The 12658-nt window shown below is 63.6% G+C and overlaps 1 protein-coding gene across 1 annotated transcript in view; it reads right to left on the bottom strand.

The window, feature by feature from the left end:
- Rab17 (RAB17, member RAS oncogene family) overlaps nucleotides 1-12658 on the bottom strand; it is a 26495-nt gene extending 13837 nt beyond the window's left edge. Inside the window, exons 1-6 of the mRNA XM_048344466.1 lie at nucleotides 12516-12658; nucleotides 6823-6979; nucleotides 3875-4026; nucleotides 3509-3634; nucleotides 1861-1954; nucleotides 1517-1658 (exon numbers count right to left, since the gene is read on the bottom strand). Of these exons, the coding sequence (XP_048200423.1) occupies nucleotides 1546-1658; nucleotides 1861-1954; nucleotides 3509-3634; nucleotides 3875-4026; nucleotides 6823-6976 (639 nt within the window). The 5' untranslated portion in view covers nucleotides 6977-6979; nucleotides 12516-12658 and the 3' untranslated portion in view covers nucleotides 1517-1545. The remainder of the gene's footprint in view (nucleotides 1-1516; nucleotides 1659-1860; nucleotides 1955-3508; nucleotides 3635-3874; nucleotides 4027-6822; nucleotides 6980-12515) is intronic.

Raw genomic sequence — 12658 nt, 5'->3', positions numbered from 1 at the left:
GTAGGGGTGCACAAGCGGGCATCGGCGCGTGCACACACACACACGTGCACACACACACCCCTCCCACCTAGTCCCCGCTTCCTGTCCCTCAGTGGGCTTTGTGCTCAGCTGAGGGCATGAATGAGTTCCCAGGACCCAGGAGGAGCCAGAGAAGGTTTAAGCTTAGGCTATGCCAGAGCGCCATCTAGTGGCCACTGGCGATCACGGCGTCTAAGGGGGTCCTGCCTGCCCCCCTGCCCGCCAGCCCCAGGGGCCCCGGCCCCGCCTCAGAGCCTCCATTTGGGCGGCAGGGGAGGAGAGGACAGAGTCTAGAACGCCGGGAGCGCACACCACACCCAGGCGACCTGCGAGGAGACGGCCGTGGGACAACTCTCCTGCCTCAGTGGTCCACTGAGGCTGCTTGGGTGCCGGATGGGGGAGGGAGCGGCCTGGCCCGGTGGGGGAGGGCTCTGGCGGGACACGATCGCCCTGACACCCCGGCAGGGGCCCAGCCCGCGGCCGGCTGTGTCCTCCCCCTGCCCCCAGGGCTCCCCTAGGCCTGAAGCCAAGGCCGGGGGCTGCGGGGAGCCCTCCAGGCGGAGCGGACGGGACCCAGCTCCCGCTGCCCGGGAAGCGAGAGCCAGGCGGGGCGTGGGCCTCTCCCCTGTGACCTGCTGTCCACACAGCCAGGCCTCAGCTGGGACCAGGAGCTTCTTTCTCGCTCGCTCTTTATTTTTTGAGACGGGGTCTGGCCGGATCTGTTCACCACCTGCCCCACAGCCCACCCCGGCCACCTGCCCCACCCAGCTACCTGCCCCACAGCCCACCTGCCCCACCCCAGCCACCTGCCCCACGGAGCCCCTCTGCATGTCATTAACACCAGCCCCCTGGAATGTGAGACCACCAGGCCACACTGCACACACACTGCGCGCGCACACACACCTCAAAGTCCATGAAGGCCACGTGGTCAAGAACAGTTTAATGGTCAGAAGATGCACAAATGGCTCAACTTCCATCACAGGGCAAATGTCCAGGTCTTCACATCACTGGAGAGAAACGGGGCTGCACCCCAGTGGGAGGGGGGCTGCACCCCAACCCCCAGAGCCCCCCTCCTTGAGCACCTTCACTGGGATCCAGCCCCACTGGACACGCCCGCCATTTCTTCCAGACACTGCCACCTGCAGGACCAGATCCCCCAGCCCCTGGCGGGCACCCCGCCCTCCCACCCCCCGCCTCCATCTACCCACCAGAGCCCTCGGCAGTCCTCCCGCCCTTGCTCCCCCCCTGCCTCGCTTCGCTCTAGCGCTGGTGGCGAGGCGGCTGGCCAGGGCACCCGGTGGGGCGTGCCTGGCTCCGGTGGTGCGCAGCCGACAGTCCCCTGGGACCCCTGTGGCTGTCCCCTCCCTGGGGTTCCCCAGGCCTTGAGGCCTGGCAGAGCAGGCCCTCTTCCAAACACCTCTGTGGTTTGGACACGATCGACGTCAAGTGAATCCCGACGGACGGACGGACAGACAGCTCATCATAGCTCATCCTGAATGTCCTCCCGCTCTCCTGCGGTGGCCGCTTCTAGTGGGCACAGCACTTGACCTGCCTGGCAGGTCCCGAGTTCAAATCCACCGCGTCACCCCCTGGCAGGGTGGGGCCGGCCCCCGCTTTGTGTCTCTGCAGCAGCTCGTGGGCTAGGGGAGACGAAGGCGCCGTTGGGGAGGGCGACCCCGAGTCGGGCACAGCCAGAGGCCCCCGCTCCCAGGAGCACCGAGAGCCGTAGAGCGGGGCTCTGCGCCGCTCCTCCTCCCGGCCACGGACCCGAGAGGGGACCGGGGAGGCCGCCCGGCCGCCTGCAGCCCCGGCCCTGCTCCCCCGCACCCGACGGCCACTCACCCACCGCGGCGAAGGCCTCGCACACCTGCCAGCCCAGCTTGGCCGAGGTCTCCATGAAGAGCAGGCCTTTGCTCTCGGCAAACTCCTTCCCTTCCTGAGGGGGGAATCAGTGTCCACTGCCGGAACCCGGGGTCCCCGACGGCCTCTCGCCAAGACCTGGACACGGCCGCGGCCCCGGCACGGCCGACTCCTCCCTGCTCCTGCCCGCCTGGAACTCGGGCTCCGGGAGGCCCGGAGGAATCACCCACCCAGAGCGCCCCCCGCCTCTCCCAGGCTCCCAGAGAAGGGGGGCTCCGCGGCCACCAGGGGGTCCAATCAGGCGCCCCGGCGTGCTTCCCGAGGGCAGCTGGCAGGCCGGGCACAGCTGGGCACGGCCCCCGCGCCACGCGGCGGGCTCCGCTTTCCCCTCTGCTGGGCCCTTGGCAGGCAGTGAGTCTCTCCTCCCCTGCCCTTGCTACGCTTCTCACGCCCCATCCTGCCAGGCCGTCCCCGCAAGGCCCACCCCAGGGGGGCTCCACGCAGAGGCCCCCCCACCTGCTTCGGTCTGCGCCCAGCACCTGCGTTACCTAGGTAACTGGCTCACCACCGGCGCCCTGCCGGATCGCCTCCGGAGGGGTCTTTGGAGTGGGGCCCTGGGTGGCCACCTCCCCCCTGCTATGTGAGCACCCCAGTGCCCGGATGTTGGGTAATGACAGGGGCAGAGCCCCTCCCCCGAGGCGGGAAGTGGGGAAGGGCTGACGGAAGGACAGGAGCTGGCAGGAAAGGGTGCTCGCTGTCGGGAAGACCGCGGGCTCTGGGGAACACCGTGTGCAGACGCGCGCGTGCTCCCGTGGTGACGCTGGACTCGGGGTGGAAAAGCCACAGGTGAGGAAGCTCCGTGCTGCCTTTCCCACAGATCGGCCATCACAGACGATCATGGCGTCTAAGGGGGTCCTGCCTGCCCCCCTGCCCGCCCGCCCCAGGGGCTCCAGCCCCGCCTCAGAGCCTCCAGCTAGGGCGCAGCTCAGGGCGTGTTCCCATCCCAGGCGCCCAGGGCCGCAGCCGCCCCCCCCCCGCCCCCCTCCAGGGACCGGGCGCAGCGGGAGCAGGAAGGGGACGGGCAGAGCGCGGGCCCACCGGCCCCGAGAGCCCTGCCGATGGTGGACGGCCCCGGCCTGGGGAGGCTGCCCAGCGGCCCGCGGGCCAGTCCTGGGGCTCGAACTCAGGGCCCGGCCTCCGTCCCTGAGCGTTTTCCACTCAAGGCCGGTGCTCGACCATGCGAGTCCCAGCTCCACCTGTGGACTTGGGGTGGTTCCCTGGAGAAAGGTGAGGAAGGTGGTTTTCCTCGTAGCCCGGGGGGCCCTGGCTCTCCCCTCCGGGAAAGACCGCAATCCTGTGGCCCAAGGGGAGACTAAGGCGGGCGGCGTGCGTGCAAGCGCAGAACGAGCACGGGCTGGGTGTGAGCGCAGAGTGAGTGTGAGCTAGTGTGAATACGAGCGCGGCCGTGGGCCTGCCCCCAGCAGGGTCCGCCTCCGTGTGCCAATGCGTGGCGGGGTGAGGGCGCAGGCCCCCCCCACCCCGCGGGGGCGCGTGCCCGAACACCGGGGCTCCGAGCCCCCCCTCCCCACCCCCCACCCCCCGCCGGGGCCGCCGGGCTCGGGCACCGCACCTGCACCGTCACCTCCCGCTCCTCTCCCAGGTCCGTCTTGTTGCCCACCAGCATCACCACGACCTCCCCGGGGGCGAACTCCTTCTCCAGCTCCGCCAGCCACTGCTGCGCCCTGTGGAAGGAGCCCTGGAAAGCAAGGCCGGCGGCCGGGAGGGCTCAGGCGCCGTGGCCGGCAGGGGGCGCCCCGCCCCTCGGTGGCCGCCGGGTCCCAGCAACCGAGGGGGGCCACGGTGCCGGGCATAGGGGGTGCATGGGGGCTTGGGTGCTACCCCACAGACTCGGTGAGGGGCTCCTGGCCCCTGAGCCCCCCTGAAGCCCTTCCCCCATGGGCCCGGCCTGGGGTGCCCCCCCCCGGGCGGACCCTACCTTCTGGGTGATGTCATAGACCAGCAGCGCGGCGTTGGCACCCCTGAAGTAAAGATGGCAGACGCTGTGGTACTTCTCCTGCCCAGCTGTGTCCCAGATCTCAAGCTTCAGGGAGGAGGCGCCCACGTCCACCACCTTTGTGAAGAACGCACCTGGAACGAGGGGGGGCACGGGGGGGGGGTCAGCCACAGCTCAGCAAGCCGGCCGTGAGCTGCCCGGGCCTCCTCCAGGAGACGGGGCATCGTGGAAGGTGGGCGGCCACGGTCTCCCGGTCCCTAGTGGACGGGGCCGTGGACGATGAGCGGCATGAAGGGGAGGGGAGATCTGGGGGTGTCCGCAGCTTCCGACGGGCAGCTGCACTGTGCGAGCCCCTCGCCTGCCTTGCCGGCCCCCGGCCCCTGCTCCTCTGCTGCCGGGCCTGCCAAGACCACACCAAAGGCTCGCCCCCCCCCCCACAGCGCTCCCGCCCGCGGCCTCCCACCCTCCCTGCCCACCCCTTGCTGCGCCCCCCCCCCTCCCGCTCTTGGAAATCTCCTGTCTTCCCGACGCCTCCAAGCACCAGGGCTCCGCATGGCTGTGGGCGGAGGCTCGGCGTGCCTTTCCAGGGGGACACCTGCCCGAACCCCTGGAGCTGCTACCTCCGCGGGTACCTTCCCTCCGGGGACCACTGGCCGAACCCCATCTGTGCTGTGCCTTCCCACGGAGGACTCTCCCCCCCCTTCCCCCCAGCTTTGCTTTCCAATGGGATGTGGTTTCACACAGGTCATCATCTGGGCACCCACTCACGCCTGTCATCCTAGCTACTCGGGAGGCTCACATCTGAGGACTGCAGTTCAAAGCCGGGCCAGGCAGGCATGAGATTCCATGAGATTCTTATCCCCAGTAAACCACCCAAAAGCTGGAAGCGGAGCAGTGGCTCAAGTGGTGGAGGGTTAGCCTTGAGCAAACGAGCTAAGGGATCAGCACCCTGGCTCTGAGTCCAAGCCCCAGCACTGGCAAAAATAAATAAAATATTTAATTAGAAACCACCAAGTGGAAGTAAATAACACATGCTCCTGTAGTGACATCGCGGTATTGGGGGGGAAGTGGGGGCGTGGACGGAGAAGGGGCGGAGCCAAGGTGCCAGGGCATGAAGGGCTGTGAGACCCTGGCTTCCGGCTAGGGCCCCTTGCCCCCCCAGACCCAGAGCCCGTCGAGGAGCTTCTGGTAGACAGAGGACACGTTCCAAAGCACAATTGCTTCTCCAAGGACTGGTATAAGCAGCTCGGAGCTGCTGTACCAAGTGACCGCAGACTGGGTGGTTTCTATGAAGAGGAAATCATCCCTTCAGCTCTCCAGAGAGGAATCCAGGTGCAGCGGCTCGGGAGGAGAGGCTCACCCCGTTTCCCGCTCCGTCTGGCTTCCGGGGGCCCCCGCACCCCTTGGCCACCTCGTCTTGCAAGTGCCCCGAGTCCCAGTCTCGCCCTCGCTTACCCAGGTCTCCATCTGCCGATGTGTGCTTCCTGTTTCGCTGAGGTGACGAGCACATCCCACCACCTCCAGACTGCTTAAGATGGGGGGGGGGGGGTCTGAAGGGCTTTTTTCTAACGGAGTAGCCTCAAACCCCAATCCTCCAGCTCCTCACCTCTCAAGCGGCCAGGAGTCCAAGCGCGTGTGACCTGGTGACTGCGTTGGTGCACCTCCACGCCGTGAGACCCTTCCGGGCTCCTTCCTCCCCGGGCGGGGCGTCTCCTGTCCCCACCCCACCTCAATGCTTGGCAGCCCAGAGCCAAGCGCCTGAGCGCCGGAGGCCCTTCCGCCGGGAGCCAGAAAACCCCAGCGGGTGCTGAGTAATGGAGGAACCGACATCAGCTGGGGCAGAGCTTGCTCTAACCTCCGAGCCCTCAGTCAGGGACGCTCCTTGCCGGGCCGCCCCTGGCCGGGCCGTGGCATCTGGCAGAGGTGGAGGCGGGGGGCGGCAGGGAGGCTGGGTCTCCCCACGCTGCGCGGGCCATCCACTCGCCTGGGGAGCACTCCGCTGGCCTCCCTAGAGAGCTCCGGAGCTGGGAGGACTCAGGTTTGTCCGGCTCTGGCTCCCACTAGGTGGCCAGCCGCAGACTCGGTCCCGGACCCCTGCCTGCTACTGCCTGACACCCACGCTGGGCCGCCACACACAGCCAGGCCCTGGCCCTGGCCCCTCACTGGCGCCCCGCCCCACGTGGAGCCCGCCCTGGGTCACCAAGGAGATGGCCCGCCCTCCCCCGCCCTCCCCCGCCCTCCCAGGAACCTGACCCCGATGGCGCCTGAAGGGAAGGCTCAGGGACACACACCTGCCATCCTAGCTACTCGGGAGGCTGAGAGCCGTGGATCGTAGTTCAAAGCCAGCCCAGGCAGGAAAGTCTGGGAGGCTTTCACCTCCAATGAACCATCAAAAAAGATGGAAGCTTTGGCTTCCATGGAGCTGTGGCTTAAGTGGCAGAGTCACAGCCTCGAGCCAGAAAGCCAAGCAACAGCACAGGACCCCGAATGTCAGCACCCGCACACACAAAAAAGCAACTTGTTATAATATGTAACAATGTAGCACAATGCAATCAGCGATTCTTGTGGACGGTAGCAATCAGCTCGAGACGTACTTTCCACCTGCCTGCCAAGGTGCCATTTCCCTTGAGGCCTGAAGCCTGAACCGAACCCCTCACCCCCCACCCCCACACCCCATCTCCCGTCTTTACAAACTCCAGCTGGACTAGGGCAAAGAACACTTACAAAGGGTCCTTCTGGAATCTTCCTGGCCTTAATGACCCTCTCTACCCTCTTCCTGTACCCGCTAGGCACAGAGCCTATGCCCCAGGATAGCTGGGAGTCTGAGGCCGACCTTGTCCATCCATACACACACACACACACACACGCGCACGTGCACACACACGCGCGCACACACACCCCCTCAGGTGCCCACCCCGCCCTCCACTTACATCCCACGGTGGGCAGGACGGTCTTGAAATCCTGCTTCACGTAGCGGAGGGCCAGGCTGGACTTGCCCACAGAGCCGCTTCCTAGAAGAACCAGCTTGGACACGCAAGGCTGGCCGGGGGCAGCGCTGGCCGGGGGACCGTCCACCTGCGCCATGACCTGCAGAGAAACCCAGAGCGGATGGAGGCAGGTGGGGAGCCGGGGGAGGGGCCCCTGGGTGAACCCCATCGACTTCACGTGCTGCACGGGCCGGGAAGGGCTGTGCGCACGTGGGAAGCGCCCGAGGTCCGCCTCGCATCCTCGCTACCCGGGAGGCCGCCGTCGGGAGGCTGGTGATGGGAGGCCGGCCTCGGCGGGGACGCCCGCGAGGGCCGACGCTGCGCGGGAAGTGCGAAGCATGGCGTCCAGTCCGGCAGAGGGAGGGCGGGGGCGGGGCTTAGATAAGAAGGAGATCAAGGCGCAGGGGAGGCGCGGGCGCACTGCCCCGCCCCAGGGAGCTGGGCAGCCACCCGGCCCGGCCTGGCTGGCCTTGAACTTCGTATTCCGAGGACCCACAGCAGCCCGCGCAGAGCCTGAGCCTCCCCTACACGCGACGCCCGTCAGCACGGGACTCAAAGGGAGGCGGAACACCCACACCTAGAAAACCCTGGGTCTTCTCCCCTCTCCCTCCAGCTGGGGCAAAGCTCTGGTCAGCAACAGCCTCCTGCCTGGCCTCATAGTCGACATTATGCACACCCAACCCATGTTGCCCCTCACAAGTAAAAGCCACCAGAGTAAAACATTGCTACCCGGCAGCCCCTTCAGATGATACGTATCTCATTTGGATTTTACGCAATTTGTGCAATGGGTTTATAGCGCCTTCTCTCACCGGCTATAACCACTAGAAGGGCAAGCACCGCATTCATTAAGCCCGTAGTAGCTGCTCAATAAATAGCACCTGCTTGAATAAGAAGAATGGCTTAGCTGGTACTGGTGGCTCATGCCTGTGACCCTAGGTACTCAGGGGGCTAAGATCTGAGGATCACAGGTCAAAGCCAGCCAGGGCTAGAAAGCCTGTGAGACTCTTATCTCCAATTAGTCACCAAAACAGGGAAGTGGCTCACGTGGTTATAGTACCACAGCCTCCAGAGGAAAAGCTAAGGTGTTTTGTTTTATGCCAGTCCTGACCTGAGCGCTGTCCCTGGCTTCTTTTTGCTCAAGGCTAGCGCTCTACCACCTGAACCACAGTGCCACTTCTGGATTTTTGTTTATATGGTGCTGAGGAATTGAACCCAGGGCTTCATGCATGCTAGGCGAGCACTCTACCACTAAGCCACATTCCCAGCCCAGGAAAAGCCAAGGAACAGCACCCAAGCCCTAAGATTAAGCCCCAGTACTGGCACAAAAGGAAGGGAGAAAAGAAGGGAGGAAGGGAGGGAGGGAGGAGAAAATGGCTTAGCCAGAAGCCATAACTGGCCACGTTTGGGTTTCTGCCCCGAGGCCTCCATGCTCAAGATGCCCATTGCCCCAGCACTCTGACCCCCCACCCCCCTGCCACAGGACTGGGGTGGCCACGTCCTGCCCCCACCCACTGCTGCACAGAGCTCTGGTGGGAGCCGAGGCAGAAACCCTTCGGCCTTAGCCAGGGTTGCTGAGCCCCGGCAGTTCCCGGAGTGCACAGCTTCCACGCCCGGTTGCGTGGCCCCCGAGATGTCCACGGCGGACCCCCTCTGCCGGCCCATTTCTCTCACGTGAGTTTTTTTTTAATCTGGTTCAAACTATGTTTCTCCACGAGTGAACATTTCCTCCTGTGACGTATTGCGCGAGTCTGTGTTGTCTCGACGGTGAGAGAGGAGGGGAGCCCTCTCCTCAAAGAGAAGATGGAGCGGGGCACCCGGCCGCCTCCAGCACTGAACCGAGAGGGCTACCGGAGCCCCCCCCCCACCCCCCCCACCCCACCCCTCCACGGCCGGGGGGCTCCAGAACTGAGCCCTCGCCCCTGGGGCCTCTTCTAGTCCTCCTTGGGCTTCTTCCACTCCCACCAAAAGAAAAACACCAGGAGAGCCCCTTCGATTGGCCTCTCGGAGCAGGGACGGTGGTGGGGAGTATCCTGTCCCCCCCACCCCGCTGTGGAAGGGCTTGAGGCCACAGCATGCCTTTCCCTACCCTTCCCTTGCTTTGAGAACAGTGGGACCATTGAAGGCAAGGGGGGAAAGTGTAGGAGTTTTATGGGGAAACCCTGACAGGCTTGCAAGTCCTCACACGCGACTGAGCGTTGGAGGCCATTTGAAGTAGATGCCTTGGAGGGTATCTATGTCCTCCTAAAGGCAAGTTCTTGCTCCAGGCCCTTTGGAATTTTCCGGAAGGAAAGTGCAAACTGGATCTCCGTCCAGGAATATGAGCTAGCCAGCCCTCGGGGATCCAAAAACCACCCCACCCCTCCTGCCCCGGTTAACAAAACAGATATGCACGAGGGTGAGCCCCACGGAGGGCAGGCACGCTGGCACGCCAGTGCAGACAGAAACTCAAACATGTACACAGAGAGAGAGATGTCTGTGAACGTAGACACAAATGTGTACACACACACAGAGACTTGGCAAAGCGCAGGGAAGTTTGAACAGTGACTCACCGGTCCCGAGCCCGCAGGCCTGCAGGGCCCCTGGCCTGTCTCTCTCCCTCCGTCCTCTGAGCCCGGGACTAGGGAGGCTTCCTCCACACAGGGTGGGCTGGGCAGCAGCCGTGGGCACCGAAAGCTCTGCCCCAGAGGAGCGGTGGAGGCCGGAGGAGTGGAAATCCACCACAGAGAGGCCTCGGGTGCAAGGGCCCAGCCTCCTCCCTTCCTGAAAGCCTCCGGGCAAAGACCACGCGGTCACGTGACCCCCTGGCAGGTGCAGAGCACAGCCGCATTCCTGCCCTGCCCACGCCTCGCCCAGCTGCAGCCCGACTTTCAGCTTTGTTCCTGGTCTCACCTGGGTGTGATCACATGGTTCCTTCTCCACCTCTACGGCGCTAGAAACCCCAACAGACCCGCAGAGAAGAAGGTCGAACAACTCGTACAACTATGCCTGAGCCAGGGCCGCAGCCGGGGGGTGGGGCCCAGGGATTGACCCCGGGTTAGGTGCCCTCTGGAGGCAGTACCGGCTCTAGGGAACAGCAGCAAGTCTAGGGTGGGATCTCCAGGCTCCTATAACGGAATTGTCTGTCCTGGGGTCTATTTCTAGCCTTTGGGTATGGCTGGAGTAGGAGGTTTGGCCAGGGGCTTCTAAGGAAGACGAGAAGTGGGTGCCAAGCAGCCTTCTTGGTGCTCAAAACTCACAGGCTGACCAGCTCTGTGTGTCTCAGTCCGCACATGCCCACTGGGTGGTGCTAAAGTGTTTGAGGCCCCGCGTGCGGGGGGGGGGGGGGGGGGGGGGGAGGGAGGGGGCGGGGGGGGAGGGAGGGGGCGGGCGAGGAGGCAGCCGCATCCCCAGGATGACTTGGTCCTAGCACCTTCCTGCGTGAACCGTGTCAAAGGACAGAGAGGTTCAGAAAGGTAGCGTGATGTACAATGATTCTGCTACTGCTTCTCTGCTTTAAACAAAATAAGAAATAGGGGGTATGGTGGCATTGAAAATTATATTTAAGGAGATTTCTTTTTTTTTTTTTGCCAGTCCTGGGCCTTGGACTCAGGGCCTGAGCACTGTCCCTGGCTTCCTTTTTGCTCAAGGCTAGCACTCTGCCACTTGAGCCACAATGCCACTTCTGGCCATTTTCCATATATGTGGTGCTGGGGAATTGAACCCAGGGCCTCATGTATACAAGGCAAGCACTCTTGCCACCAGGCCATATTCCCAGCCCCCCTTAAGGAGATTTCTTAAAGAGAGTAAACTACTTACAAGATAGTAGCTGTACAAAGGAGTTGCCACTCCACAGAGCATATATGAATACAATGTATCTTGATCAATGTCTCCCTTTTAACATTCTCCCCCATCCTTCCTAGCCACCCCTTCCCTCCCACTTCTTCATTTTGGGGACTATGCATTGAACTTGCCCCTGCATGCCCCTCCTCCTTCTACCCCGGTCCCTTTTCCCCCGTCCACCCCTTTCCAAAACCAGCTTCCAGGTGTTTATTTTGTCAAACTGGCAGGGGTGTGTGTGGGGGGGGGTTGCTGGTTAGTTTTTGAGGCAAGGCTCGGCGTTATCTACAGTGCCTTCCCGTGTAATGGGTTTTGTTTGGGGGGGTTGTTTGAGACGCGGTCTTGTTGTCGCCCAGGCTCGCCTCGAACTGGGAATCCTCCTGTGTCAGCCTCCCACGCAGTGCAGTCACAGGCGTGCCCACCGCGGGGTGGGGAAAGCGAGAAAATGGTTCGTTCTGCGCCCGATGTGAGGGACGGTTGCCCAGGGACGCGGGTTCAAGTTGCCTGGACGGAGGTGCGTCCCTGTGGATGAGGTGGTGTGAACTTCCATACTCACAGAGCAGAAATAGACCACAAAGAAACTTCCTAGTTGCGGGAGTGGGGCACGGGCGGGCACTTGCCCGAGGGCCCAGTGGGCAGGCTCTCCTTTGGGCTCTGGCGGGCGGCTCTCCTAGCTGGAGGAGGTTAGGGGCCTCTCAGCACTTCACCTGTCAGTGAGGAGCCCGTTCTAAGGTTGGCTCTGTCACGATGACCTTACAGGACGCTTGCCCCGGGCCCTGTGAATGAACTAACGCTCCCCCAGCTTTCTGCCGGTCTCCTTGGAGCTGGGCTCCTCTCTGCTGCCGTTCCTTCACCATCGCCTGGGCTTCACGATCGCGCTGGGCTCCCGGAGAGAGGCAGTTCACAGACAGGCATGGGGGTGGAGGGCTGGCCGCCCTCAGGCCACGGCTCCGCCCGCCCCATCATCAGAAAGGAAGCAGCAGAGGTGACAATTCCCCAGAACTCCTCAGAGGGCAAAAACTGCGCGCCAGGTCATCCAGGCCGGGCCTGGGACCCGGGACGGCGTGGACGCTGAGCGTCCCGCTCTCCCCCTTGCCCCTGCTCCCCCTCGTTACCCCGAAGCCGAGGTCTGCACCCTGAAGATGGCCGACGGGGCCCTGGAGCGCTGCCTTCCCAAGGCAGCCGGGGGATCAGCCCTCCCTCTCTGCCTTCACCACGTGGCTTTGTCTGACGCCTGGGGGGGGCGGGGCAGAGCTCCCTTGGGGCTCCTGGACTTTGGGCCTAGGGTCTAAAAAACGAGGCTTCACTTGTGATTCACCAAGGTCGTGCCCTGTGTGCACGTTAATGGACCCGTCTCGGCTTCCTCTTTATTACTTTACTGGGCCTTACACCTGCTTGGCAAGCATTCTGTCACTGAGCCACACCCCCAGCCCTTCGCTTTATTTATTTACTTGCTTACTTACTGAGATAGGGTCTCCCTGTAGGACCCAAGCCAGCCTCCACCTCTTGGTCCTCGGGCCTCAGCCTCCGGAGTCGCAGCACTGCAGTACAGGTGCGTGCCGCCATGCCCAGCTCGCAGGTGAGATTTCCTAAGCAGTTACCAGCTCGCCTAGCGGACCCGGAAGTTGCCCACCCCAGACCCTCCCATGCCCCCTTGTGGCACATGAGGAGAAGGGACCGGGTGACCCCAGAGGACCTGCCTCTCCGTGAAGCATTCCTTAACCCCCATGGGGGGCTTGAAGGGGAGCGGCGCCTCCTCTTCCTCCCTGGGTCTCCCTTGCAGAACTATGATTAACGACATAGCGGAATGTGCGCGTTACCTGAGCTCCCCCGGAAGGTTCTTATCTCACGAGGCCTTGGAGATAAGCAGGAATGACAGGGTCTGCCTTTTCCAGAAACCTTCGCCCTTGCTTATCTCGGTGGAAAATTCCAGCAGGGATTTCTGAATGCCAAGTGAAATTCC

Source organism: Perognathus longimembris, chromosome 4, assembly GCF_023159225.1.
Source record: "Perognathus longimembris pacificus isolate PPM17 chromosome 4, ASM2315922v1, whole genome shotgun sequence".
NCBI lineage: Eukaryota > Metazoa > Chordata > Mammalia > Rodentia > Heteromyidae > Perognathus > Perognathus longimembris.
Note: the sequence above shows the minus strand (reverse complement) of the source record. Positions and strands in the feature narration are given on the sequence as shown.